Source organism: Microchirus variegatus, assembly GCF_963457635.1.
Source record: "Microchirus variegatus genome assembly, chromosome: 14".
Taxonomy (NCBI): domain Eukaryota; kingdom Metazoa; phylum Chordata; class Actinopteri; order Pleuronectiformes; family Soleidae; genus Microchirus; species Microchirus variegatus.
The window spans coordinates 20,782,375-20,807,710 of NC_139815.1; the positions used below are offsets into that span (position 1 = coordinate 20,782,375).

At 42.3% G+C, this 25,336-nt stretch overlaps 1 protein-coding gene across 1 annotated transcript; it reads right to left on the reverse strand.

Moving 5' to 3' along the window:
• Positions 1-739: 739 nt before the first annotated feature.
• kifc3 (kinesin family member C3) lies at positions 740-21,528 on the reverse strand (the record flags this gene model as incomplete). The annotated part of the gene is made up of 23 exons (XM_083900760.1): positions 740-1,016; positions 3,566-3,612; positions 4,585-4,714; positions 5,233-5,385; positions 5,570-5,799; positions 5,890-6,019; positions 6,249-6,372; positions 7,031-7,161; positions 7,239-7,343; positions 7,443-7,624; positions 8,199-8,310; positions 8,438-8,568; positions 9,078-9,225; positions 10,231-10,305; positions 11,145-11,318; positions 11,659-11,919; positions 12,077-12,226; positions 12,518-12,583; positions 12,729-12,796; positions 12,920-13,106; positions 13,680-13,822; positions 15,409-15,529; positions 21,289-21,528. 23 exons carry the CDS (start codon positions 21,526-21,528, stop codon positions 1,008-1,010), a joined length of 3,117 nt encoding a protein of 1,038 aa, XP_083756886.1. The 3' UTR covers positions 740-1,007.
• Between the last annotated feature and the right edge of the window lie 3,808 nt (positions 21,529-25,336).

A 25,336-nucleotide genomic window follows, 5' to 3' on the forward strand; every position in this document is an offset into this window, starting at 1 on the left:
TCACATTATGCTCAGCACCTGGTCAACAACAACAACAACTGATCTGTTCAGTTTGAGACAAAGGTCACCTGTGGTTAACTAGATTTGTTTTCTGCACGAGTGATGAGACGACAGCAGGATCACAGAGAGGAATGGTTTGAGGAAGGGGGAAGAATCGTTAAGTGTCTTTTCTTTGACTTCGATGAGCTGGAGGAAGGTGAAGATTTGTCCACTCAACAAAAAGTTTTAGTACTACTGGGGAAAAAAAAAATCCACAGGACCAGTAGATGTTTGAAAAACAACGAGCATGTATGCGACTATTTCTGTGTATTGCTCAAGTCCAAGTGGACAGCTCGGTATCAGTGGAGTACCCTGATTGAAGAGAGGATGAGTGTGAGGACACAAAGCCTGCCTCTGGCACAGATGTGATAAAAGAAGAGATTCATTTTCACTTCTCTGTGAAAATAACCTGCAATTCAGGAAACTTTCCTCTTAAAAAAAAAAAAAAAAGAGATCAACCTCATTTTTTTTTCCACGAAGCCTGAATCCTTCCACCAAAGGGTTAAAAAAGAAAATGTAAAAAAGATTAAAGCATGTCAAACATAAATATACAACCATTAATGCATATATTATACTCAAATGAACTAGAATTTTTTTTAAAGTGCAATGTTACAAAGAAAACAAAAGAAATACTGTGATTGGAAAGCATATACTGATGTTCAGGATGGGGAGGTTCAGTTCAAATCACCAGTCTTTTTGTCTTTAAATGTCCTTCATTACAGCAAGAAGACACGGAAATCAAAACATTTGGCCACGTTCTCTGCGGAAAGTTTAGAGTCAGTGGAGCTTCAAATTTGTCCTGCACTGGAAAGTTCCCATCAGTTTTTGCTCCTTCATCCTGCTCCGAACAGAGAGTGGAGGTGGAGGTGGCGTTCCAGCAGAGACAGTCCTCAGGGTGTTTGTCGACACCCTGCAGTCAAACCCAGATGTCCCACGGTGCACTTTCTGGGTCTCTCAGGCCACCAGCTTCAGTCGTCCTGTGAGGAGAACAAGACCATGAGTCAGCAGTTATGGGACACTTCCAGACCCCCCTGCTTCAAACCATGTCCACACATCTCAGAATAAATATGAAAACATGGTTTCCTTTCAATCTGGTGATAAGTTACATGACTAAATAGTGACTCAACGTTTGAGTTTTGATACATTTAAGTGACATTAAGGGTCGTGGTCTACAAGCACAACAGAGGGTCTTTTATGGATCATGAAAGGACACCTGCAGGTTGCTATGGTCCATGTGGACACCTGAGAGTCCTTTTATCGTCCATAATTTGACAATTTTATTTGAAAAAATGTGTTTGCTCCAAAATTTGACAAAATGTCATACTATAGTATGTCGTCCAAAATTTGAAAATTTTTTCGGGGAAAAATTTGTTTGCTCCAAAATTTGACAAAAACGTCATACTACAGTATGTCGTCCAAATTTTTTTAAATTTTTTTTAAAAACATTTTTGGTCCAAAATTTGACAAAAACGTCATACTATAGTATGTCGTCCAAAGTTTGAAAATTTTTTCGGGGAAAAATTTGTTTGCTCCAAAAGTTGACAAAAACGTCATAGTACAGTATGTCATCCAAAATTTTTAAATTTTTTTGAAAAACATTTTTGGTCCAAAATTTGACAAAAACGTCATACTATAGTATGTCGACCAAAATTAGATATTTTTTTTATAAACATTTTTTTTGTCCAAAATTTGACAAAAATGTCAGAATGTAGTATGTTGTCCAACATTTTAGAAAAAAAAATTTGGGTCCAAAATTTGACACAAACGTCATACTATATGTGTATATGTGTATATGTGAATAAATAATGACTTAACGTTTGAGTTTTGATACATTTAAGTGATATTAAAGGTCGTTGTGGTCTACAAGGACAACAGAGGGTCTTTTATGGACAATGAGGACACCTGCAGGTTGTTATGGTCCATGTGGACACCTGAGGGTCTTTCTCGTCTATGAGAGAGCACCTGTGGGTTGTTATGGTCTATGAGGACACCTGAGAGTCATTATGGTCTAGACACCTGGGCTTCTATGACATGTCCGCTGACCAAAGAAGGATATCTAACATGGAGTTTGTCAGTGAACCATGTTTCACATTCAAACTCACTTGGTTTCTTTAACGTTCACAGAAGGTGTCCCATTACACTCTTTTAACACAGATTTAACACCAACAGTGTTTTCAGATTTATCAGTGTAGACATGAAGCATCAGCAGGACACCCAGCGAGGCCACAGAGCAGCAGAAACGAGGGAGGGGAGGAGGGGAGATTCATCCCGACACCAACTCACTCACACAACATTCACACTCTGAAGCCACAAGGAAAAAGGTGCTTCTGGGTAAACGCACATCATCTGCTCAAACTGAGAACATTAACATTCACAAGTCTAATTCTGTCCAACTCACGTGTATATATCGTTTTAGTATCCTCTCTTTAAAACGACACACACAGTCCAAAGTTACCTGTTATTAAATCATGTTAAATCCAGCGTAACTCAAACTACCAGAGGTTGAGACTGATATGGTTTTTCCTCGGTTCTGGTTGATCATTTGTGTTTAATTTTGACAGAAAAACAAAACGGCTTTTCCCACAGCTGTTACTGGTGCGCAGACTTAAAATGACTTATAACTTTTATTTGTAGTTGCTGGAGTTGGGTGGTTTGTATAGGCCAGGATGACCAACTTCCTGATAAGAAAATAAGGAATTAAAATTAATAAATAAAATTCTCCTCCCCTTCCATGTACATGATATACTGCACTTTACCAAGGCTACATTACCATTACCAAAACTACACACTAACACAATTGGGTAGATTATAACAGCAGCAAAGACAATAAAGATAAAAGGTAATAAATAATAAACATGCTTTTCCACATATGTGAAAAGTAGATAGAAAAATATGAACAATAAGACCAGAGAAAGTACATTCTATACATTAAGCATGGGCTTAACATTTACAGTATATACAATAATATTTCTGTGTATGTAACTTAACTAAAAATCAATATAATAACTTCCGTCAGAGGGTCCATCAACAGGAGGACAATTTTATTTTCCCCTCATAAATCACGTGATCTCCACTAGTGGACTGATCTGTAATTTTTCTGTCATGGCTTTGCACCGAAACAAAAGCTTTTATCTTTCAAACACGGAACAAATCCTTATTTTACGGAACGGTCGGCAACCGTACTCTAGACTTTTCTGCTGTATGAACAAGTCTCTCTCTCTCTGTGTTCTCGACAAACACACAGATGTAAATGTTAAGACAATTCGCTGCACAGTGTCGGGACGGATTTGGTTAGTGTGTGAATTTCCTTGTGACTTGAACTCCAGCAACACACGGCGGGCGGACTCTGCTGGTCCTGCTCACAGTTCTGCAGGCACAAAGACGGAAGCTGCTGGAGCTGCTGTGGTTACAGGTGGAGAGTGTTAGATGGGTGGAAGAGGGGGGGAATGGGGAGGGGGGGGGGCCATGCCATACTGAGTGTTTCCATGCCAAGCGGTCCACAAATCCAGCATACACCCCTACCTACCTGGCCACTGTCCCCCACCAAAGGGATGGCTCTGTCTACCTGTCTGTCTGGAAATTAATCAATCAGACCACAGAATGAGGACACACAGGAAGAAGAAAGAGAGAGAGCAGATGGAGCTCTGTTACAGGTCACACCTGAGGTTCAGGATGTTCACGATGCCTGCTTTTATTTCACCGATATCATACATTTTATTTTAGCTTTAATTATTAATTAATTCATAATTACTTTTAGTCTACCACTCACAACAATGGTGCATTCACATAAAATGTTCACAAAAAAAAATGTATTAGCATCAGATATGTTACAAATTTGCATCCTGGTTTGATTTGCTTCAGTTGCTTGAGTCGACATGTTTGAACTTGAGAGAAAAACATTCAAACGTACAACATTGCCGTAAAAAGTCAAATCGCGCTGAGTTTCTTCAAACGTTGTTGCATGTGACAAGTATTTGTGCGTTGTGTTTACTTGAGGTGCTAGGATTCAAGATATTATCACACATCAAGCTAAAAAGCACTCAATAATTACCTCATAATTACATTATGATGCAGCAAATTGGTCACCATCAATTGAAGCCAACTATAGTTGGCTAATAACTAACAGTTGGCAGTTTCAGAGAAGCGTGGATGCAACTTCAGTGTATCCATTTTAAATAGTAACATTAATTGAGATGTAATATGTTCCTGATTTATGTGTCACTAAATGCATAATTGACACATTTTATGCATCATATTATACGTATACTGTATTATTGTATTTTATACCAATGATCCAGTGACACAATGCCAAAATCACTTTGCATGTGGCGTGAATGCACCATAAAAGCCTTTCCATGATTAACTGTGCTCAGTAAAACAGCATAGAATAGAAGAAGTGATAGAAAATGATCAGAAGAAAAACTGATTTAATATTTGAAGTTAAAGAGTTTGAATTCTACCAGGAACAAACACAGATTCTGACAGAAACCTGGTCAAGGCATCATTACTGTACGTGTATGTTTGTGCATGTGCGTTTCTTTTTACCTGTGGACAGCTGCGACTGGGACCTCCTGCGGGAGCTGCTGGGCGTCCTGGAGGCGGAGGACAGAGTGGAGCCGACGCTGCTCGCTCGAGAGATGGGGAGAGGGACCGGGGTCACTGGGGGAGAGTCCAGCTGAGGAGAGGTCAGAGGTCAAATTGTATTACTCAAATTTAGTTTGATGGCTCTAATGTCTAATTATAATTAATTATTTAAGATAATCCCTTATTTGCCCCACAATGGGGACATTTAGCAAAAACAGTAAAGGTTAATGTAATAAACAATAAACATGGATTTTCACATCTATGAATGTACAATATGGAAGATATTGACCATTAATATTATAAAAATAGAATAGACTATACAGTATATAGATTGAGTAACACAAATATATACAGAATCAGCTTAAGCACTGGCTTAAGCTGATTCACAAAACAAATTGTAGTTGATGGAATAATTTATGTTAATGTTTGGACATTTTATAAAGTGTTGCTGTATCTTACACATAATACACAGATAATTAAGCTTTTATTTTGAAAACCATTTGAATAAAATGGGAAACCCTCTTTTGTCACCATATTTTCTTCAGTGTAAACATTCAAACTTAAATATAAACAACAACAACAACAACAACCACCCCACATCTCCGTTACCTCAACACTGTCGTGCGTAGGCGAGGACGAGGTCGACGAGTTCTCATGTTTCCTGGCGGACGAAGACGAAGAGCTTAGCTCGACGCTGCGGACGCGCTGAGCGAACTTCAGCGAGCAGACCGACTCGCTCATGTTGCTGGACAAAGGAGAAACCTGAACACAGCCAAACACAGAGAATTACACACTGAGCACACACGCTAACACAAACATATTACAATACAAACAAAAATATGACTTTGCTCATGTTCCAAATTGGCTTATGTAGTTGGATGGAAACACTGTGGTGCATTCATGCTCAGGCAATAAACCAGCAGTCATGAAGTGGTTCTTGTCTCACCTGCACCATCATCAGTGTCTTGCTGTCTCCACTCAGCGAGTCCTGCAGCAGGTAGGTGAGGCGGGAGTTTCGGAAAGGGACGTGGGAGTGTTTGCCCCGGAGTGCGTTGATCACGTCGCCGAGAGCCGACAGAGATTTGTTGATGCACTGAGCCTCTCTGAGGCGACTGCCCTCCGCCCCCGACTTACCGATCCTCTCCGAGCCCGCCAGGTCCACCAGGTTGAGCTTACCTAAACCAAAACGTACGGAGAAACAGTGAAAATGGACTCCGCTACGGATCAGGGTGTCAGCAGCTCCCCCGTGTGTTAGTGTGTGTATACCTTGTGTGCGGTCCCCAGTAGCAATGTTGCACCCACACACTGTGATGATGAGCAGAGCATGTGAGCGGGAGCTGTGTTCATTCAAGTTGGTGCAGGCGGTCGCTCTGTTCATGTGACCCAACTCAAACACCTGAGGAAAAGTAGACACACCGGGATGATCACAGCAGATATCAGCCTTGGATTGGATTGGTTAGATACAGGAGAGCTCCAATCAGGCCTTATAAATAAATAAATAAACCATGGAGACATTCAATTTCAGGTGTTTGTTTTGATCCAATGTTTGGCCCCCAAACCCCTCTGAGATCAGAGACTTTAACCTATGAGGATCATTACTGTGGAGAACAGCAGGAAGCTCTCACCCTGTTGATGTCTTCAGGGCTCTGCACGAGGAACTCCGTCAGCTCGGGGACGTAGAGCTGCCCGCTGCCGTCAGGTTTCATCCTAATGTCGAGTTTGTCCGCGGGATTATCACCCAGCAGGTTCCTGGTGGACAAAGATACTTTCACTACCTGAAGACTTAAGTCAGAGCTCAGTAAGCTCCATCTCAGCCGTCAGCAACTTTAAACATGAAGGAGGGCTTGCTCCATAAGCCTATAGTCACCGTGTTACATACATATGTGGCTATAATCTCTGTGCTCACAGCACTGAGAAGCAGCAGAGCAGGTGGAAAATGGCTACAAACAGAAAAGGGCGTAGGTAATATCTTATGCCATGATAAAACCGCAGCTTTTCTCTGTGGACCTTTGGTGTGAGGTAATGAGTGCTGTACCAAAAAAATACAAACTTAACCCACACCACTCCCCTTCCTGTCTTTTAGACAGAGTCACTGTCTCCAAAGACATACGTACATCTCACATACGAAGGTCTCACTACTGTCTTGACCATAGCAAATGCCGTGATTTATGTCATGTCCACCATTATTCGACGCACATTGCCCATCAAAGAACATTAGTAACAGGGAGAACAACTTGTTTGAGCTAAACTTTAAACGTGATTTGGTTGGCTAGCGCCTGTGCAGGGATATTTGCATAATGTGATTTGGTTGGCCGACTCAATTTCTGCTGTAGCCAATCAATTTGAGCAAAGCAAAGCAACAGTCAATTCAACATTGGTCGAGATTGTTCAGAGCTAATTGTCTCACCGTAGCGTCTCGTTGTAGATCTCCACCATGCTGACTGTGATCTTGTAGTCCCAGTCCGGAGCTTTCTCTGTTACTTCGGAGAAGAGCAGGCGGAGCGCTCGCTGGTTGATGCCAGGGTTGTCAACCACACCCTGAAAAAGAGCATTATTAGTTAGGCGGTAAACGAGGCTTCCTCGTCTGTGGGAACACAGTCAAACAGTCATCCTACCTCCATGGTGTAAGTCTTTCCAGAGCCTGTCTGTCCATAGGCAAATATGCAGACGTTAAAGCCATCAATACAGGAAGTTACTAAGGACTGCACTTCCTGAAACACCTGATCGGCCAATCAGAGAGAAGATAGACAGATGTTTGACTGAGAGAAAAAACAACAAACTTGGTTGGGATTTCATAAATGTGAAGAGGTGTCACTCACCTCCTCCTGTGTGGCCTGAGGAGCGAATACTTTGTCCAGTTCAAAGGTCATGATTTTGCCCTTGTTGGAGAGGTAGAGGATGGTGTCATCGTCCGAGTCAAAGCTCAGCATGGTTTTGGCGTCAGCAGCGTCCTGCTCCTCCTGACTGACAGGGCGGACCCGGCAGAAAACACGGATGTTACCTGGAAACGGGAAGATATCATGGTCTCACTGAGTGTGTGTATCTTGTTCTGTGTGTGTTTATGTGTCTCCGTTAGCCCTTTAACACCAGAGTGGCTCCTTCACAGTAACAGAAACAACGTCTAAATTGGTTCAGAACCTGATAAGCTATAAATAAAAGAACAAACTTGTTTTTTCGTCATGAATCACTTTTGTCATAAGTGGACCTGTCAATGTTAGCTGTACATGAGAGGAAAAAGGAAGGACATCATTCTGGAAACGTTGAAGGAAATGAAGAACATACAGTGAGTCACGTTTGACTCATGTTGTGCTTTAAGGAACACCTGCCGTTCAGGACATAGGGAGGTGGAATGTAGGTCCTAGTGAATTGGTGTGAACACGGGCTGGTTTGCCAAGAGCACCAAGGATCTGGACTGAACTAAAGCCCGAACGGGAACCATGCTGGTGTGAAGCTGAATGTCTCTGTGTTGAGATGATAATATAATCTATATGTGTTTCAGTGTCCGTATCCATATCTTTCTGTGAGTGTGTGTGTCAATGTCTCTGTGTCTATCTGTGTGTGTAGGCCTTTCCTACCTTTGAGTCGAACCAGCTCGTTGTGACACTTCTTCCTCAGGGTCATCTCTCTCTTGTATTTACGCAACAGATCCTGGTTTGTGCTGCTCACCTCACTGATCACCTGACAGATCTGACACACATTCAAACACGCGTGTTAAACAATTTATTTTAGGTTTTACATATTGGATGTAGTTTTACGTTAGTTTTCACTCCTTGAAATCAAAGCTTTCGTATCCACGGTAACCATCCTCACTGACCTCGCGCTTTGCCTCAGTGATGGCTTTATCCAGCAGGAAGGGGAAGTCCTGCACCTGCTTCTTCAGACAGTTGTAGTCGCAGGTGAGCGTCCTGAGGGCGGGCTGCAGGCTTATCAGGTTCATGCGGACGCCTGACACACAACACACAAAAACACACAGCTGAACATGAGTCCTTACACAAAGACACATGCACACAGCGAGCAGGGTCTCTGCAGGTTTCAACAAGTCAAATTAAGACTTTTTTAAGACCATAATGAATACAGTTTAAGACCCATTTCAAATCCATACTGGCAAAAAAAGTACAAAAGACATGAAGGAAAATTGGAGCCACAAATCGTTGAACATGCAATTCTTAGGCTTTGATGTGGGCTTTCATTAAGTTTTCTGCGCTGCTACGCTAAGCTTTATCACACCGCGGTGTGCCCAACATTTCAAAACGAGAGTGAAGTTTATGCATGTTTTAAATAAAAGTAACGTTAATAGATTTTTAAGACCTTTCAAACTTGTGTTTAAGACCGTTTGAGATTTTAGGAGAATTTAAGACATTTTAAGGCCTTAATTTCAAATTATTAGATTTAAGACTTAAAGACCCTGCGGATACCCTGAGTGAGAGGCAAAAAACACAAAAACACAGACTGACCAGCCAGGTTCTCGTGGACGGCCTTCATCTCGCTCTCAGCTCTGATGAACGCCTCTTCGATCACTCGGTTCTTCTCCTCCTCCAGATTCTGCATCTCCACCTCCAGCTGACCCTGAGCTCGCTCCATCTCTCCTTCATATACCAGGATCTGAGTGACAAACACATTAACAAACACACACACACCTTTAGCAGGATGAATGAAGATTCAAGAGAAGCATCAGTGACAGGACGAGGTGTTTGATGGTGGTTCAGCTCGGTCTGTGCAGGTAAGCTGAACCTTCATCAATATTGTTGTTGATTTATTCACATACTTCATGCTTTCATTCATAATTCTATTTTATTTAGACAGTTTTATGTCTAACATATAGAATGTTTGGCATAAAATCAAACCTGCAGCTCTAAACTTACTGACAAATTCCAAAGAGGTTTAGCAACAAAGAGCTGTTGTTCCACAGAAAAGACAGGGAGGCTAAAGTTACACTACAGGGCTAAATCCAGCAGTGTGAGCACAGGGAGACCATGGGGAACAAACACAGAGAGCTGTTGAGTTCATATCACAAACTAGGAGAGCAAACACGTGTTTACTGCTCTGGAACCAAGAACTTTTAACGTCTGAGGTTGGAAGAGGGTTACCGTGACCAACAAAAACAATACAACTGCGTTTAAAAAGAAACATAGCAAGCTTTGTGCTTCATCTTTAACCAAATAATCACAAAACAAGACCAATATGGATGTGATATCAAAGCAAGACACAAAAAAGAAGATGCAGATTTTATGACGCAGCTCTCCAACCCATGGAAAACAAACCTGATCTTAAGAGGCATTAGAATGTAGTTTGACAGGGACCAAAATCCTCTCTGCAGATTATGTTTAACTGTTGAGAAGAATTTTGCTCGAGGTAAAGATGCAGATCATCCAACAAGTGTATGTCTTGAGAAAAGAAGTAAAGCTACATTTAAACTACACTGCGAACAATATTATAGAATAATAACATTTATAGGTTGTTTTAGAAAATGTGAGCAGCAGCAGATCGACCATTTTCCAGCTTTGGACTCTGAGCCACTCATTCAGAGGAAGGTATGGGAGGAGGGTATAATCACTATTGCTATGACCATGTGAAGTTACAGGGAGAAATGGGGGAAGCGAGGCCAACCTTGGATAACCCATGAGCAACCTCACTGTTGCCCCTGCTGATGGCTCTGGAGAGGAGGCCTTGACTGGCGAGCAACTGCAGGATGCATGCAGAGAGAAGGTTAACTGTGGGTAAACTGTAGATGAGCTCGTCACAGGGTTGGGAATCACAGGGTAACTCACGATACAATGGCCCACAAATTACGACATTTGTGATGCTACTTTTTTGCGATAATCTATATTACGCGACAATGGTGTAATAATCCAACATATCTGTCAAACTGGAGAAAAAGTGCAGGATCTGGAGGAGTGACATGACCTGGTTACATGAAGGTGTCACACAGGACGTACCAGGTGAGTCACAGTTCAGAGGCTGCATTGTCTTCATATCTTTCAAAGGCTGAAGCACAATGAGATCTATGGGGGAATCCCCCGTCATCATTGTTTCTTTGTTGACATTGCAACTCTGTTGCCTATATAGATCACTGTTGTCACAAAAATGATCAGTCTTCAATGTTCAAGAGTCCAAAAACCTGAGCCATTCTCAGTGAACCTTTGTGCCAAATCGAGGGATGCTTAGGAGAACACATTCAGGCAGTTCAGTGACCGACAGACAACCAGAAAACATAGGCTACATTCAGATTACCAGACTGAAGTGACTCATATACAAGTTTTTTCAGAGCTGTGTGGACACAAATCTGATCACAAATTACATATATGCATATACATGTGCTAAGCATTGCTGACTTCAATCAGGACAGACAGTGCGGCAAAATCAAACAACAATGGAGCAGAGTGTCGGCCTCTTGAGACAACTCATAAATACAACAGTTGCTGTGCCAAAATCACAAATGCAGCCCCTGAACTAAGACTGTTTACGCTGAGTTTTGTGACTATAACATCAAAAAGATGATAAGCCACTGTTGGTCAGGTTACCTGTGTCCTGAGCTGAGTGCAGGTCCTCTGTGACTCGTGCAGTTGTGTCTCGAGCTCCCTCAGCAGCTGCCTCTGGACAGAGAGCTGCTCCTGCAGGGCGCCGTTCTTCTTCTGCATCTCGGCCAGAGCTTTCTGAGAATCAGCCGACTCCACTTCCACCGTCTGAGTCACATACTGAAGAGCAGAAACATGGCAACTGATTAGATTTTATATATTAGTTTGACGGTTATGCTCCATCAATAACCACCAACCATGTATAAGCTGAACAACTCTGCATCCAGACATGGGTTTCAGGCTCCATATAAGAAGTTATATGAAGCCATATTATTACTAACCCGCCTGAAAACTTATATCACATGACCAATCAGGTAAACTGCGATCTCAATTTCTGCCAGTCCAGACTAAAATGCAATACCAGTTTTCAGTCAAAAACAGAGTCAGCTAATAGAAGGTGAATATGAAGCAGAGTTCATAGAAAAGTAGCTGCTCTTTTGGCTGCCGTCTGTATTCTCACCTTGACTCTGGGGGGCGCTGCTGCCTGTCTGGCCAGCTCCTGCTCACAATCCTGCAGCCGTATAGCAATTTTCTGCTCAGCTTCCCCATGCCGCTGCCGCGACTCCTCCAGCTGCCGGGTGGAATCGTCCAGCTGTCGGTGGAGAGCCTCCACTCTGGAGCTTTTTTCCAGCAGCTCCCTCTCTAGCTCGGCCAGACGCCGCTCCCTCTGCCGGGCCTGGCTCTCCCAGCGGGAAACCTCCCTCTGAAGGGACTTGGCGTCCTGCAGGACAGTGGAGCGTGAAACAGTTTCACCTCCAGAAATACCTGGACTGAACTGAGCTCCATGAACAGGTGACTCCCTCCCTAGAGCTTTGATCTTTTCATTGTGAGGAGGAGACACCTGGCAATGTGTATTGCTGTGTAGTGTGTGTGTGTACCTGGCTGTGAGGGCAGTGGCTGCAGCTGCATGTCTCTGCTGCAGCATCGATATTCTGAAGCTCTGAGCTCCTGCATGACTTCAGCTCCTGCTTCAGACGCTCATTTTCCACCATCAGCAGCTCCAGCTGCTTCTCCAGGTCTGTCGCCCCCTACAGGCACAGAAAACAAAAGGCTTAAAATACTTCCATTCTCATTAGTTTTTTCTAGTATTAAATCAGAACCACAACTTAACAACAATGTGTTCTTTGTGTTGCTTGAACTATTTCCCTGGCACATATTTTCTATCCCACATCAGTGGGTGTGACCTGGTTTCATGCACCTAAACACTACACATGAGCCTGTGTGTGGCTTTCTACTGCTGTCTTCACGAGGACATTTTTCAGCGTGCACGCGTGTGTCACTTCTAGAGTTCCTTGGGAATCTATCTGTCAAGGTCTCACCAGTTCAGAGCGAAGTCTCTCCACCTCCTGAGTCTGATCCAACAGCTTCTCCTCCAGCTCCTTCACCTGTCAACACCAACACATGTTGTCACTTCAAATTAAAATCACTCATCAAGGTGACTTTTTATTTATCCTCAGGTATGATGATGTTTTTACTGCCCGTCAGGTGTCAGGTGTAAATGTGTAATGATGCGTTTCCTGCAGAATGTACCTGCGTGCGCAGCTGAGTAATGAGCTGCTCTTCTTTGGGACAGATGAGATGAACTGAAGGTTGTTCACCTACACACACACACAAACACACACAGCTGAAAACATGGACCATATGGATGACCTACACTGATCCTATGTCTGGATTTTGATGTCATCCTCCCACTGCAGCTGTGACTTTAGCTCTGCTCTCACCGTTGTGTGGAGCAGACAGATGCTCCTCCTGCAACTCCAGGACACCACTTCCACCTCCTCTTCCACCTCCTCCTCCGCACAACTTCTCGTGGACACTCTGCTGCTGGAGCTGCTGGAGCAGCAGGTGACGAGCAACTTCTTCAGCGTGAAGACGAGCCTGGAACTCGCACACTTTGTCCTGTAAAGTCTGAACACAGAAACACAAATGAATTAATTATTCAGTCAAGTGGAAAAAAAGGCTGAGGAGCTGCCTCTAAGAGCGGAAGCAAGAGGAAACGTAAGACTGAGTCGCAGCAGCAGAACTAAGATGCTTTAAGAGACAGCGTGAATGTTTTTACATTAGCAGGAGTCCACCAGCATGACCAGGTGACCCTCTGCAGCATGGAGGAAAATATAAAGGACAATGACAGAGAAGGACACTGAGAAATCAGGACAAACAGATGACTAATTAAAGAAGATTGATCATTATGTCAAATTTAGACTTGTGTTTACTGCTTTAAAGTTTTAAAGTTCAGGTAAACAAATAAACAAAAAACGTCGGTAATTAACCACCTGGAGAAGACTCAGCAACCAACTGTTTTTCCAGAGATTCTGATTCTGCAGGTTTAATTTGACAAAGTCTGGTACGATGAGCAGAAACTAGATGACGCATCATCTGTCTGACCCTCCACCACCACTACCACCATCACCACCCCTCCTCCTCCTCCTCCAGGGGAGCAAAAGCCCACTTAGCAACAACCACAGCACCAGATGTTGTTACCTGGATGAGCAGCTGCTGGCTGGGTGCGTTTATTTCAGTCAGCTCCTTGGTCAGAGACGGGCGCTGTGAGAAGGCAGCAGAGGGCAGAGACAAGAAGGAGCCGTCGTCTTCACCATCACTCATCAGGAAGTCCACTGAGCTTGCTGTGGACACACAGGGTGGACAAACAAAGTGTGACGACGAATGGAACACAAGGTGAAGTTCATTTTGAGAAATTCTCCAAAAAACAGCTCGAGCATGAAATTCTAGTCATCGTCTGTGTGGCTGTGAATTATGTGCTGTGTGTTGGCTTTATCTAGCCGCCTTTATAAGCAGTCTGCAACAGTCTCTGTATGTTTCTCCTGTGCAGCTCTCAAGCAGCATATAAACCAATCTCACAGCCATGCAGCAAAGGTCACACTGTCGCTGTGTGGAACAACTGAACTCAACAGGCATCTAATGTAGTGTATATGATGTATATTGTGTGAATGATTTGATATTTTGAGGCATATGACTTAAATCTCTGCCCAAATTAAATATGTTGATCATTTGCTGTGGTGGCCCCAGAGAGAGAGAAGCCAAAAGACAAAAAGTGACTGCAACAAACATTGTAAAATCATGCCCATCCCTAACGTGAGGACACTAATAATAATAAAAGAAGAACTAATAAACAGACACGATTATTACAAACTGCACACTGTCTCTGAGTCTCCAGATAAATGTTAAGTCCATAAGGAGATTTGTAGACGACTATTGCATCAATGAACACAACAGCGACGACAACGAAGAGAAAAAGATCTTCCCTGGATCAGTTCTCAGAACTCTCCCTTCACAGTTTCTCCTCTTTCCCTCCTGAATACCTCAGAAACCAGTCAGACCTGATAACAGGTGATAACGTCCGCTGACACATTAACCTGCTCTACTCTGTGTGTGTTGAGTGAGTGAGTGAATGAATATGTGTGTGGTCACAAGTTTGTGTAAGAGACCTCAAATCTTATCAACCTGGGAACAATGTGCACTCTGTGGGAAAAATATCCCATCATTAAGCCCAACTTAAACATGCATCCACGTGCACCGAGTTCTCTGAAACAAACCGGCTCAGTGACGGATTAGAAAAACAGTGTTAGACACAAACAGAAAAAGCTGTGTTAGCTTCTTTTGAGTGACAGTTACTGTACATACAAACACACTCCCACAGACACACACCCCGAGCTAAACAAAAGCAAACGGAGTAATAGTTTGACGTCATAAAAACCTCACGAAACCACAGACCTGTTTCGCGCTTTGTGTGAACATTCAAACATTAAAAAAGTCAATTCAATTTATGTCATTTAATTCACCGAAGACTTTCCAGATGAAAAAGTGTGACGGTGAAATGAGAACAGACATACAAGCACTCACACTCCCATCACACAATAGCTGCTGTGTTAACGTGATCCGTTCTCTCCCAGGACTCTGAATGAAAGACGATCGGCTGAGAAAAACACACCACGGTGAATGAAAACATGAATAATTAAATGATTGTAGCTCACCTCTGGCAGTGTGCACTATCAACACAAACTCAGGCTTCCCCCAGCTGTGTCTCCCCATCAAGCTCCATTCATGACTAACAGTTATGACTCAACTTTTCTGCCCCCCCCACTCCACCCTCTGGCCAAACACACATGTCATGCCAAAAATGCAGCCATGCTGGTGTTTTTTGTTTTTTTTAAACTCCCTCCTCCTCCTCTGTCGCCTGCGTCACACTCACCATCCAATGAGATGTCTTTCTTCCAGAGCTCCTGCAGGCAGGGGGCGTGGCCGAGGTCCCAGGTCTTTCTAGTGCCAAACATGACCGCCGGACTGAGCAGAGGGCTGGACCGCTGGACCGGCTGCAGGCACACACAGAGACACACATATTGTGAGGAAGGCCTGAATAAAGACAGACCATTATGTAAATTAAATTAAATGTAATATTTGTGTTCTTGTTGATGCATCAGCATGTTCACATTCAGTCAAACTGTCCAACTGAAGCACCTGAATTCCCTGTGATCAGCTCACATAGTGCTTTACAGACAACCTTCACTGTGATACCGAGGAAAACCTAAAAACCTCAAGTTCCTCAATGCAGATCTGCAGCCTCTGCAAGTTATTCTGGTCTTAAAGTGGATTTCACGACAAGAACAACCTCAGGAAGTGATCTGAGAAAACACGGTTTTGAAGAATCTCCTGCTGTTCAGCTGTTGTTTTGACCTTTAACACCCCTACCACCATTGGTATATTCATCCACCATAAACACACACAGTCCTGTTCCCAAAAATACTATGACAAGTTACACAGAAGCTTAAAATAGCCCCAGGGATGTTGGCATGGACAAGTGTCTGTGGCTTTTTCAAATTAAATTATATAATTAATTATTTATAATTTATGATCAAATTAAATTTGTTTCACAAGATTGAATTTAAAACGTGTATTCATATTAATAAAAATATATGCAGGCTCAAAATCTGAATGTCAATCACCATTCACCATAAAACAAAAAGTGGAAAGTGTCGGACTGACTCGTGGTTCGAGTCTTGACGTACAATTAATGTAACCTACAATTAAAAAAATAGAGGCTCCTGTGAACATGACTGCAGCCGGGTGAGCTGTTAGACCACTGGAGGTCAGCAAAGTCTCTGAGTCTCTGCAGCATGAACACAAAACACCCAACATCAATAAATGTGACTGAATCACATTCTACACAACAACAAACAGTGAACACTGTGTGCTTCAAATGCTTCAACACAAACCAAACAGCTCAACACAGATAATGGAACACAGATGAAGTCCCAGAACAAAGTGCTGTAAACAAATCAATGAAGAAAGACATAGCTCATCTCTGCTCTCCGACGACTTAGATACAGAATCTATCAGAGGACTGCTGTCTTTGTTATGGTGTGTGTATACAGTGTATGTGTGTGTATTTTAGACATAATAGTGTAACCATCTGAGGTGGACTTAAATTAAATCATACAATCTCTCATTCACGACACACCGTGTTCTTTTACTCTTTATGTTAAGGACTAGATCACACACACACACACACACACACAATGCTCAGGTGGAGCTTGCTGTCACCATGACAGTGTTTACCACAACTATTAAAAACATGCCCAGTTATAATTGGATGGTTCAATGTTAAACCACAGAGCAGTGATCATTTCCCTTTCTTTAATGCTGTAAACAAACACTACACACTGGTGATAATGCAACAATACATTTACAACAAAGTCAGTTTTGTTGGAAAGGGATTTTTGACAATGGCTTATTTGTATGACCAGTTCCTCGTCTCTTAGAATAATTACGTGCAGTTACAGGCCATTATTATTAATAATGTGAGCTATACACATTTTCATTATACGTTATAATAAACACATCTGCTACATTAAATATTGGAGGTCATAATATAATAATAATATTAAATATACCTTATTTAATACTTGAAGTGTTTGTTAAACACATCTGTGTGGGTGAGTTTTAAGTTTCTCACATACTTTTTAATGACAGATGATTACAGTTAATACATTTTATGAACGTCAATCACGTGGCAGACAGACAGACAATATTGTATCATCCTAGACCCACAACAGAGGATATGACAGCCATTTGACAATGACAGTTGACCAGGTTGAAACATCTGCTCACATAATGTGAGGACAGCCTATTGCAATAATTTTGATCAGGAATTTAAGATAAAGACAAAATCAGAGTATTTTGTTTCTTTTTCTACAAACTCTGCCAGTTAGCACCGTGCACACTCTCATCTCATCTTACATTCGTCGTACAGCAAAAACAAAGGAATCTACCTCGCCGATTCAATACTCGGGGGCTGTATACACTCATCAAAAACAACCACATGGACCTCAACATGTTTATTTGAACCATATTTACAAATCATCACAAACCTTTATGTGCAAAACAGCTTTCAGTAAGTGTTTTTAACCTACACTCACGTCACCCACATGTGAATCAACAACTGTCAGAATCACCCGTCTCACCACTGGACTTTCAACTAAACGGGACAGAACTATTCTTCTTACCCGTCCATTTCTACAGCGAGGTTTTCTCTCCGAGACATGAAGGAACCGCTCTCTGTCCAGCCAGCTCTTGTTAATCAGAGTTCCCACCCAGCCGAGCATGGTCCCAGTGAAGCCTGGACTGTTTCCATTTACAACTGGTTCATCACATCGCTGGTGACCTCGTTCAGGTAGTACTGGAGAGGGGAGCTTCCTGCCCTGCCCACAACACTGACCTGGAGCCAGTTAACCTACCTGAAGTCCTGCCACTGGATCAGAAAAGGATTACCAACATCTGACCTCAAACCAGCTGATGAGGAAACGGTTGGAATAAAGTCAGTGTAACTAATCTGATAATCTTCAAAGCAGATGGTTCTTTAACCCTCAAGCGCCCAAGGATGTGGCGAAACGGATGCATCGTCTTGATGATCAGGTGATGCTGAGACATTATGCGTTTGCCATGACATCCTTAAACATACTTGTTTATATCATAATTTCAGCTGCAGCTGTGTACCCACAAATGGCATACGATGCAGTTTTCTGTCTCATCTGTGTATCGGTCACCTGTGAATTGCAGAGACTACAGGCGAGAGAAATACCCGAGTATCACCAGCTGATCTGACAGGAGCCGTTTCACACACTTGTCAGGTTCCATTAGTGACCTAAGCACCAGCCTATTTTTGCAGTGATGCATCTGCCTATTGATTTTGGGAGGGCTACAATTAAAAATCATCGGAGTCATGAAGTTTAGATGTTGGAGAGTCAAATTTAAGGGAAATCTTGTTAAGATTCCAGTCAAATCCAACTTTATACATATATATATAAAATGTATAAAATGTAACCTGCAACACCAGTGTTTTCATTAGTTTATTACCTGGCGGGCAACATTTCCACAGCATGACCCTGCCACAGAGATCAGAGAAACTACATATGTAACCACAACATCGGAGAATTTAATTAAGTGGAGCCTACAAGCGAGCCACTTACTGTATTAGACTGTGGACAGACACACACAAACAACTGATTAAACTAAACTGGTCAGATATGCAAAGCAATGATTTATGCAAAGGAAAGAGAAGAAGGAGGCAATGCAGATGCCTTAAAACACCAACATCAGTCAAACCCCGTCTCTCACACACGCACACACCTTGCTCCAACTGAAGATCTGCTGACGGGCCTGTGACCTGAATATCATGTGAACACATTAGCTTAGCCGTTTATTACGCGACGTGCATGCACACGTTACCTTATTATAAATTGCCGCTGCTGATGAGACCACTGACGGCTAAAAATACCCGAGTGAAGCTCCACCTACTGCACACCTGCGGCAAGGGGACATGGAGTGACCGGTCCTCTACGCTGTCTGACGACCACAAACCAAGAGGTTCAAATGTTTCCTGGGTCCTGTTGCTGAACATGGACATCAACACACCCGGATAGCTTTTTTCTGATCAGTCGATCATTTTTTCGTTTCATGTTTGAAATGTGAAACAGAATGAGCTGCTTTGCATGAGTAAAGGTGAACGGCTAAAAAACAAAAAATATCCCACGTGCAGATTTACGACAAAGAGAAGCAGCAAATATGAGAATATTTAGCATCCATTCCATTCAGCTGAGACAGTGTGAACTGTGCATGCACACGAAAAATGGTGATGAAAAATGAAGGCTCTGCCTCTGAGAGGAGGAATGTGTTTCGGTGAGCTGCTGAGAATAAAAGAAAGGTGTTGTGTCTATAATCACACTGAGCTAAAATTAAAACACACAGAAGACATTACCGGACAGAAGAAGGATCGTTTGGATGAGGAACAAAAAAAGACAGAAAATCGAACCGAAGATCCCCTGCCGTCATCTGATCACACAACACATGACACTTATTCAGGTCATTGGAGGGAAAAACACCGAGCATCAGGTTCCAGCCAGACCTCCATCTCATTCACCCCTTGCTCATGTCTCTATTCAACATGTCTGTTTCCCCCTCCATCCTTTCTGCCCTCTAACCATCCATCTGTGATTCGCCTTGTCTCTCCAGGTCTTACCTCCCTCCCTGTGGCCTCCACATCCACATTATTGCTGCATTTTCCGCCACCTCCTCCTCCTCCACACCGCTGCAGCTTTACAACAGGCGACACGCAGCAGCAGGATCGGTGTCAGCTCCACCCGCGAACCCCCTCAATGCGCACACACACTCACACACAGCCTCCTCCCTGGGTCTCCCTAGCAACACAGCAGCATCACACCTCCTCTGGCCCCACCTCCTTCCCCCTTGTATTTCGTCGATGGATAAATATTTCAGCTGCAACTGAAGCGTGAGAAGCTGCTCCTCCCCCAACCTGAAATATTAACAGCCTGCTGCATGTGTGAGAGAGTGCGTCTCTGTCTCTCTATGGTTACAAGGAAAAGTTTATCTAATGAAAGTTGCAGATGACGTTCTATTCATCATTTAAGTTCAAATAAAACTAGTATTTTTATTAATGTTTATTATATAATATAAAGAATGATCACGACCATTTTAACTTTCTACACCCACTCTGATGCCTTATTGGTTTTAACAGAACGTGACATTTGACTGCCGCACTTTATCCTCGAGGCAAAGTGAACCTAAACACAGTGGGATAAATGGTGAGCACTCAGCTCGGCAGACAGATTACTGTCGTCATCAGATCATCAGATGACATGAATGAACCAACCCAGAACGGCGTCCAAATGGAACAAGTCAGTCTCTCACAGGATTTCAGAGGTTTCCCGTCATGTGATCAGATGCTTCAGATGCCTCTGATGTCTGCAAGATCACGCCTTCTGTCAAAGAATGGCCGAGAACCAGAAACACCAGATTGAAATCAGCAAATGAAGACTCATTTCTTTCGACGTGTGTGTGTGTGCATCAACAGTGAATGAAAGCTTGATAAATCTAGGGGTAAATGTCTGAGTTGAGAGAATTATAAGGACCATCTACTATCTTCTAACTATTTAAGTCCGAAGAATGAGGGACATAACATGGCCTTTTCCTCCAAGAAATGTGCACAGAACACGCCGCAAAGACTGGACAGAAACACCTTCTAGCACCTATACATTCTGCATATCCATGCAATTCAGCAACTCTCCAGAACAGCAGAAGCAATAAGAAGTAAAAGGGAAACCACACGCTTGCCAACCACTTACTTATACACGTAAAATCAAGATAATGTTGAATAATTATTCCCTGGTCGTTTAACTTTGTCATTCATTTTTCTTCTTGGACGGTGATTCACTCAGCAAACAATCATTTCTCTTTTGACGACTGCCTCTGCCACGAAAAACCAACGTATGGGACACTCAGTGAGGCCCAGCCGTGCTGATCAATCGGTCCTGGCCTTAAACCGTGACACTGCAGTACAAACTATAGGTAGATCTCTATGAGAGATGCATTTCTAGTCCTAATGAATCACTCACACAGACAAAAGGAGAGGGTCAAAACCTCAACTTAGAACGCAACTTAAATTGGAAATATGTTTGCTTGAAATTGATTTTCTAATCGACTACTCCGTCCACTTGTAAAGTAAAACAGTAATACAGTTCAGTCAGATTCCTCTTCCTTGTTGAGTAGCATCTCTCACCTGAACTTGTTTCCTATTCTTCAGGTTATTCTGAATGTTTCCTTCTCGTCTCCCCTTCCCTGTCCATCCTCTGTAATCCACCATCTTCCCAGGATCCCCTCCATGACCAGCGACATCCTCATCTTCTGGACGACTTTTCCACCTCACAGCGTCCGCTGTGGCACCCGGCTCCACAGCCTTGTTACGGTTCTTAAAGAGGCTGTGGAGGGTCAGAACGGCCAGGGTGCACAGGACGTACATGACCCCGCCCCACGAGTCCAGTTCACCCCTCGAACGGCTTCATCCTGTCCCCAGATAGACGAGGTCTTGGTGAGAGGCTACAGGTCTCTGGACTATCAGCTGTGCATTAATCCTAACATTGTGTTTGTATAATCCTCTCCTCATCTCACACGTTGCTTATCTATCTCACTTGCTTCACCTCTGCCCTGGATCCCGCCCCCTCGCGCTCAACGTCACATTTCCACAGAACTGATAACAATTTGTGCACCTTGGCCAAGCCTTTCTGTTGTTATCAAGTCCAGTTACTCGACAGGTAACCAGAGCGTGAAGGAGGCAGGTTCAGTGTCTCCATGTAACTCAAGACACTTGACTTACAAACGAGGAGAATCAATTTCTAATCACTTTAACCGTCTGATGTCTGGTGACACCTGCTGCATTCAAATCTAAAACAAGTTTGAAGCACAATTAATTAAATTTACTTGACCTCAGTTGCCATTTTTGAATGAATTTGCACTCAACTTTTTGAACTTGACTAAAATGTGACTATTTGACTAAAATAAAATATTTCACAAAAATCTAGACTTGATAATTTGTTCATCCTTTAGCTCAGTTTTGATTTAGATGAGAAAGTTTAGAGAAAAAACCTTCTAGTTTTGTTTTTGCAAAGAAAAACAACTACACTACACAAAAATAAAGAGTTTAGCTGACAGAAACATAAAACCAAGTGTAATTTTACAAGGGAACCCCTCCCACACCCGCTTGTCGAAATAAAACACTCAAGATTTGATCCAAAAACAAGACTGAAGAGAGCTTTTTCCCATCCAGACCAACAGGAAAAGCAAACGTCCAAATCCTTGGTGTCGTCCATTAACGTTTAACAAGTCCTGGGTTCAGTTTGTGTCCTGACTGGATGAGCTGCAGCTTCCGGATGGTCCGAGTGTGGACCAGTAACTATTCAGACCTCTCGTCTACATCATCCTCAGTGACACTGGATGTCATTAAAGCTGCTGCGGGTCAAGTCCTCACCTCCATCACAGAGAGAGAGTGAGAGAGAGAGAGTGCCTCTCTACACTGTGTTCATCTCTCTCATCTCATCCTACTCTCCCTCCCTGTCCTGGGACCATCTGTTGTTGCTGCGAGAAAAAACTCGGACAAAGTCCAGCACTGATGAGGTAACAGAGGATGGATTTATGTAAAATTAAATAAATAAAATATTAACGGTTTTTCCATCTAGTTTCGATTACATTTAATAATAATGTTTATCCATCTCAGATCAGTCAAAAGTACTACACTGGAGTACAGCAATAATTCAATAGCACATACTGTATTTTAATATTATTGTCTTTATCCTTCTGTATAGCGTAAAACAGTGTAGAGTAAAGTTTGGGTAAAAAAAGCCTTAGTATTGTATCGACCTATAAAAATATTCCTGGATCTTTTCCTGATACAGATCACTATGATCGGCTCAAGAAACCTCTGCAGGATAGATAATGAAAAAGGCTTTTGGAAGAGTGACCAAGTTGCAATTGTTTGAAAATAACAGCATCCTGTAGAACAGGAGCAGGTTAAAACTGAGGATGACACGTTTTTAACGTCTGATAAAAGACCGCTCAGAGTAGACATTGTTGCCTACTGTACCATAACCTGTGACCCCTCCCGCCCAACTGTACAGTATACATGACAGAGTCGGGGTCTGCTGAGAGCCGACAGTCTCAATCACAGCCGTTGAATGGTGATGCAAGGATCTGACTGACTGGCTGAGGGTTCAGGAACTCACTGTACTGTACATCGCGGCGTCGACATATCCTGAAACATACTCCAAAACAGAGCTGGGACTGTTTCTGGAACAAAAGAGGATGCTTTTTCAGTCCAATTAGTCCGTTCAGGGCCCTAATGAGGGCGTATGGGTCACAGCAGGGAATAAAAACAGTCCCAACCGCAACAGAGCGCAGTAGTCTGACTGGACACTTCAAACACATTTAACGACTAAACATACCGAGGCGAACCTGTCTCTGGATGTTCCAACGGTCTTTGAGGAGGTTTTAACACTTAAAACAGACTTGTTTTGATGTTTTATAAATGCACACATGAAGTTTTATGCCAATTAAACAAGAGTTTAAATTACTTTATCAACATATAAGTCAGTAAACGTAACAAAGCTGTGATAAGGTAATAGAATGACTGGAATCATTAGTTGGCCATTTATCTTTTTTGGGGCTTTTATGTCATTTCAATTTGTCAATATATAGGATCTGCCACCTTGAGTAGATTATTATATAAAACCTGTCATTTACAATTCAAATCATGCACAAATTCAGTCCCCTCTTGATATAGTTAACACATTTGGTCTTTGTGAACATAAATAATGCATGTTGATTTGAATGCTGCACCTTTCACATGGAAATTAGCCATTTTATTATTTTATCTTTTGAAAAACATCAGTTATTGACTGCATGAATACATTCTCAATCGATCAGCAGTTGTTGGGCTGATGGTGGCTGAGATCACCTACAGCCCCACTGTTCCAAAGATCCTTGTGCATGAATGAAATAGTTACTTAGCTACAACCACTCTCTTGTGGATGGTAAATCCTGTTGACTGGCGAAAAGCAAATGCAACACAATTCCCCCAGGTTAGCCATGAAATATCTGTGAGGGAGGCTGATCCCTGCAGCCTGAATATGGGAAAAGGCGAACACAAGCAGGTTTTACAAACAAGGACTTTATGGTTTTATAAAAAGGTCATATTATAACTAATGTGTCACTAATATATAATGTTTACATTTAAAGTGTATGAAATGTGCAACGTGAACATCTATAAAATAATAATATCAAACTAGAAAGTGGATGGCCAACACCCTGTTTACACAGTAGACATGCCAGCTCATACAGTCGTATTCTGTGGTTAAACAGAAGCACTGATTGTTTTCACTGGGAACCTCACAAACGAATTTGAACAAACAATAGTACTTTAGTGATATAACCAACAATAAAATTTAGAGGGGGCTTTAAAATGAAGAAAGTGTGTTTCTCCAGGATACACATGGTGACCTGCCAACTCCATCAAACAGTAACCGATAAAAACATTCTCCATAAAAGTGTCCAGAGAGAGTAAACTCGGCCTTATCAAATGAGACTTTTGATATGTAGACGAGGTTTTATGGTCACTAAACTAGGACAAAGAAATTCAGCACAGAGGAGATGTGAAGGTTACCTGTCCTGGGAAAAGGGGGCTCAGGTGTGTCAGTGATTATAAGAAGCTCAGACCCTCCGGATTAGAGCTTATTAGTGGAAACGCCATCCTTTCTCCATTTAAGTGGATTTTAGGCTTTATTGTTACTGTGAAAAGTCCTATTCTGTGTTCCTGCTTTTAGGGATAACTGTATACGATAGTAATTGTTCATGAAGACGTATTTTGCCATGTCAGCTGTTGCTTCATAAATGTGTTCATGGTTGGTTCACTGCTGGCACCAAGAGTACAAAATGGGTATTTCTCAATGGATTTTTTAAATCTAATCTATGTGTGAAGGATCATTTTCATAATCAATTGATCTGTGGATTATTTTCTTGCGTAATCGAGTACTTGTTTGGTACGGAAAATGTCAGAAAATGTTTACCAAACCAAATGATTGAGTTTAAATGATTTCTTTGTTATATGGAGCAAAGAAACCAGAAAATATTCACATTTAAGAAGCTGAAAACCCCCCACTCAAACCGATTATCAAAATAGTCAACGTCTAATTTAGTATTCGATTCATAATGGAATAACCGGTGCAGCCCTTTATGTGTGCACTGATGTTTATGTGCACTGCACGTGCCTGCAATCAAGG